Below are 5,523 nucleotides of genomic sequence, written 5' to 3' on the forward strand. Positions count from 1 at the left end.
TGATTAGATGACTATTAGTTAAAAAAAAATAGAGCCGATAATTCAGGTGGGTCAGATTTAAAATATTCTACCATTTTAAAAAAAGACACATATAATCAAGCCCGCCTCTAATTTGAGTCAAGTTTATTCAAATCGGATTTAAAGTATCATATTTTTTATAAAAAAAGGCTTTATAATCAACTCTAACTTTAACTCTTTTTGAGTAGTTTTGGACTCTTCGTCCGACATGACTTGAATTAAGGATTTAAAAAAAAATTATGATTACAAGGCTAGCTCTTGAATTACTTCCTTTGCTGGTACGATAATCGGTCCAATTTCTTGACCGTACCTCGAGTCTGATGATTTCAATTGGGAATGGAGTTTGAGAGTCGGACGTTTCTTCAATTTTGGCCCGTTGGCAGTCCTTTATGTTATATAATTGATGAATGTATCCATCAGATGTTTCGTGTGACACATTTGTCAACGCATTTGCCGTCATCGTTAATAATAATAATAATAATAATAAAAGAATTTAAAAGCTGGGATCGATTCACAGGGTATAGGTTAACTTAATGGCAGGTGAACTGTTACGTGACACACTTAAATATAGTCATAAAATAAATGCAGTGGTTATGACATTTCTTTTGGACTGTTCATACATATTTATGAAACGAATGGCTCAGTTTGCCAAAACCTTCAACAGAATGTAGATGAAGGAAAACAACTCAGCCTTGTCGATGTAGAACCATCTCAGCAGCTGAGTGCTAACTGCGAAAGTGCGAATGACCTAATCCATCTTGACTCTGGACCCACGAGATCATAGTATATGGTTTCGTGCACGCGCTGTTGTACATCAGAATGCTTGATTATTCGATGCGTTTGTCCTTATAGTCCATGCAAGCATCATCGCCTTGAAATTAAAATTGGACTGAGAAGTAGTGGTTGACTCACCATTGGTGGAGTCTGGGTGACGTTCCTAGAAGAATGAGAAATCAATGGATGGTTAAAGCTTAAAACTCATCTTGTGACGACAAGGTTGAAGTTAAAAGCAAGAGAGCCACTGATTGCGTTTGTTGGATTTATTCGTGTCAAATGGGAAATTAGGAAATTATATCTATCTGGGCACGTTGAGTAGGAGTAATTGACGAGAGACTTGAATGGCCTGTCAAACGCGGAAACCGTGGTGGTCAAGTACTTTCCAACTTAAATCACAGTTGATGCTCATGTACTTGTCAGCTCTCGTGGTTATGATGACCCTCGTCCATTTCTCATTCAAGCACCCAACTTTTGGTTTAGTACACCCAATATAATCCGCCCGGTGGGGCCTTGCTATTAAGCTCCAATTGCGCAAGTCAATTCATTCATTATAATTAAGAGTGTTTATAGGATGAGATGGGATGAGTTGGAATACTTCCATCCTGTATTCCGTCTTAAAAAAAAGATTAAAATTGAATTTTGATCTTGTATTTCATTTCGCCCTGTTCAGAGTCAAAACGAGACTAGGACAAGATCGAGACGTCTTGCCATCCCGATAAATGAAATAATATTGAAAAAAATTTGGATAATAACGCTCATTAAAATTTTAAATCATATAATTTATTAAGTTTAACATCAAAATAACACAAATGCATAAATAACAACAACTTAAAGTTAATTATTGAATTATATTAATCATAACTATACATTATAATATTAAATACAAGTGATCTTTATGCTATAAAAGTAGCAACAATAGGCAAGTCAAGTATAATATCAAATCATTGTTCTTCTACTTTAGTGAAAATGTACTAAGCTAATTATAAAGCAAGAAATACATTGTAAATAAAAGTTATTAAAAAGATAAATATAAGAATAAATTGTATTAATATAATTAATAAATTATAAAGAAAGATATCACCATATTTACTTCATATCATTAAAATTATCAATTAAAAAAACTTTAGTTTTAAATAAGAATTGCAAGTATTGAAATTATAATTGATATAATTAATATAAGTATAAATTATATTAATATAACTAATATATTTAAAATAAAAAATAATATATATAATATTCGAGATGGGCTGGGACGTCCTGATGGTAATCCTGTGCCCCGTCTTATCTCGAACCCCTTTTTTGTCCCATCTTGTAAAGTCTCATCTCAATTATTTTCATGCCGGTACAAGACCCATTTTCATATGATCGGGATAATATCGGGCCAACCGGAATGGGTCCAAGTTAAACACTTCTAATTGTAATAGTGAGGAACTCTTACTCGAAATTATAAAATATATTATTAATAATAAATTCAGGTTTTATAAAAAGTATCAGTTGAAATTTTATTTTTTAAAAAATGTTTATATCTTGGTTGGATGTTAAAAAATATAAGATATTTTTAATTTTTAGAGGTGTAATCATTGCCTTTTTTTTTAAGTGCCAATATTGATAAAAACTTTATATTTATTGTTGGGTGTTTAATAGGGATAAATATAAAAAGATAAGGTTAGTTTAAAAGTAGATAACTATATTATTGTGAGGTAAGATTTAGTTAAAAATATTTTATATTTTTTAACGGGTGGAGTATGCCCATGAATTTTTTTAGTAATACATGTATGATATTTAAATATGGAACATTTACATATAAAAATAAAAAATAAAGGTATAATGTTATAAAAATTATAAAATTTACTCAATACTATATAATTATAAATTAACAAATATTTTTAAAAAGTGATTTACATTGTCCGGAATGCATGTCATCTCAATAATCACAAGAGGACAGTGCTTTTGCACTTCAAATGTACCCCTAATGACGTCATTTCATTTTATAATGTTAAAACAACCTCATGAACTATTTGATTCTGACCCAAATATACCTAAACGGCGAAACCCCTCCATTCACTTTCATCTTGTTTTTTTTTTTTTTTAATACTTTAGTGGGATTCCACCAGAGGAAAGATTATAGTTTCAAGATGGGATTCTGACTCGCTCTAAGACCTAGCATTCCTTTTCAGTTCTCCCCTTCCTTTGTAAAAGTGAAACAAAAGAAAAGAGGATGAAGATGTTGCGCACATACACATATATTAATAAGAAATATTAACAGAAAGGGCAGGCCCATAGATGGCCCACCAAATGATTCGGCCATGATTTGAAGTGGTAGGCTAAAAGGGCAATCCAAGCCCATTTAAACTCACGAGAGCCCACGTAGCTAAGGAAAACGTGTCCTTGTATTTTCTTGGCGTGTGTGACTTGATCGGAGTTCTCCCTCCCTTTAAAAGAGCCGACTCATCTTCTTACATCGAACGCTAGCTTTGCCAATTGCTGATAATGAACCAGTGACGACTCTTTCTTTGTTCCTTCTGCTTCCTCCTCTTCTTCTGCTCTGCTTTCAGCCGGCCTAAACCCATCATTCACTCCTACCTCCCTTACCAATCTATCATCTCTCTTTTTACTCTCTTTCAATACTTCGATCGGATCAAATTTTGGACTTCGGCTGTCAAAGTTAACCGGAAGGAAGTTTATTAATTCGATTCATTTGCCTTACGATGAATTTCGATCTTTTCGGTAATTGACAAGGTGGTCGATCCGATTTTGATTTGGACTGTTGGTTTTGATCTGTAATTTGATCTGGCGGAGTTCAATCGCGGATTGGATTTGAGAATACTGTTTCTCGGTTCCGTTTGAGATGGTCTATTTCCATAGCTCAATCTCACTCTGCAAGCCCGTTGACCAAGCCCCTGTCATGGCGAATTCTGGGTGTTCTTCCGAAATCGGTCCTAATTTGAGGCAAATTACTAATAACGCACAGCGGAATAAAAGGATGCCCGCTTGCCCCAATTCCCCGCAAGTTCTGACATGCGATCGATCTCGGTGGGCTGCGGTGGAAGTAGCGTTATTCATTGCTGCGATTTGCGCGTTCGGTTTCTTGTCATTTCCGTTCGTTTACTATGTTATAACTGGGTCTATTAAGATTTCTTGCGCAATTCTTTATGCGGTGAAAGAAGAGGTTTCTCTTGCGCCACCGATCTATATGTACGCAGGACTTGGCATTTCTCTTTCTGCATTTGCTGTCTGGGGAGTTTTGACTTGTGCGAGTAGGAAATGTGGGAATCCCGATTGCAAGGGCTTGAGAAAGGCTGCTGAGTTTGACATTCAGTTGGAAACAGAGGATTGTGTGAAGAATTCACCTAACGAAGGAATCAAAAAGGGCCTCTTTGAACTGCCTCGTGATCATCATCGAGAACTGGAATTGGAACTCAAGAAGATAGCACCCCCTAATGGAAGAGCTGTTCTTGTTCTTCGAGCAAGATGTGGATGTTCTGTTGGTAGACTAGAAGTTCCAGGTCCAAAGAAGCCCCGTAAGATCAAGAGGTAGGGAATTGATGCATGAGAGCGTTTAGGAATATTTTATAGAGCGTAGCTTCTCGGGCCAATCTGACAGGAACTAGATTATCTTTAAATAAGCCTGTTTGGGAATAAAGTTGTAAGGTTCTGTGGATCATATGCAGTTAATTATACCTGAGAATATATAAGAAACCTTTATTCCGTTCCCTCCATTTGGATATACAAATCCCAGTTCTTTCACCTCACTGTTTCGGGTGTCTTATTATTTATTGTCACATTTCTCTCGTCATCGTGATAATCTTGTTAAAGTTGGCTATTGCCTATATTCTCGCGTGTAGCAGTTAGGAGTGAGGTAAGAAGTTGTTCTCTGATAACAAGAGCAAGTAGTTGTTCTGCCTCTGCTTTTATGAAGTTTAATATTTTATTTGCTTACTCGATTTCACAGTTAACACCTCTTGATTATCAGTATAAGCGTTAGTGTTAACCTTCATTAGCTACTTACATTATTCGAACCCCATGAACACAAATGCTCAATTACAGAGTGTAAACTCTTGTCCCATTTGAATCATTTGGGGTGAAAATTGTAGTCTCTGGTATGATCAGATCGATTGGGAGAAAACTTCGAGCCTTAAGAATAAGCTTTCTACTGGTATCTTTCTACACAATGCGTTGTTTCTGTTGCTTTAATTTGTTCCTATTATACAGCTCCCTATCTGCTTGTGTGTTCTGTAAGTATTTGTGAAGTTGTTTTCTTTTCCTTTATTTCTTCTCTTGAAAGTCAGGTTCTGTTTGTTACACATCTCTGCATGCATAGTGATCCTTTTAGGGTATGCCAATGAGTCAAAATGTAACCTTCATGTAAGCTTCCAGCACTGTCATTGAGTCATGTAATCAAGGGGGAAAAAAAGAGTTGGGTCGCGCATACTCTCCTGAGGATCATTATAATCCAAAGTATGTCGATACATCTACTCCCTGAGGCCTACTGGAGGTTCGCTAATAACTCTGCACCTAATACAAGCATGCAAAGCTGATGAAGCCAACCAATTAGCACTCACGTTCCTCTCTCTAAAAACATGTTTTACCACAACATGCCAGTCCTCATTGATAAACTTGACAGCTAGAAGCATGGACATTGTTGTACTTCCTTTCTGTCAATCACCGCCTGGAATTCATTAACCACTGTGATTGAATCACACGCCACGATCAGCTTAGTGTAGTTGA

At 35.9% G+C, this 5,523-nt stretch overlaps 1 protein-coding gene across 1 annotated transcript; it reads left to right on the top strand.

Annotated features, from left to right (window-relative positions):
• The first annotated feature begins 3,252 nt into the window (after positions 1-3,252).
• Positions 3,253-4,547, top strand: LOC129306509 (uncharacterized protein At5g19025-like). The gene has a single exon (XM_054947143.1). It carries the CDS (start codon positions 3,644-3,646, stop codon positions 4,331-4,333), a length of 690 nt encoding a protein of 229 aa, XP_054803118.1. The 5' UTR covers positions 3,253-3,643; the 3' UTR covers positions 4,334-4,547.
• The last annotated feature ends 976 nt before the right edge of the window (positions 4,548-5,523 follow it).

The sequence above is a fragment of the Prosopis cineraria genome, unplaced genomic scaffold, assembly GCF_029017545.1.
Source record: "Prosopis cineraria cultivar Desert tree isolate PC_DT_omini unplaced genomic scaffold, ASM2901754v1 PC3, whole genome shotgun sequence".
Classification (NCBI taxonomy): Eukaryota; Viridiplantae; Streptophyta; class Magnoliopsida; order Fabales; family Fabaceae; genus Prosopis; species Prosopis cineraria.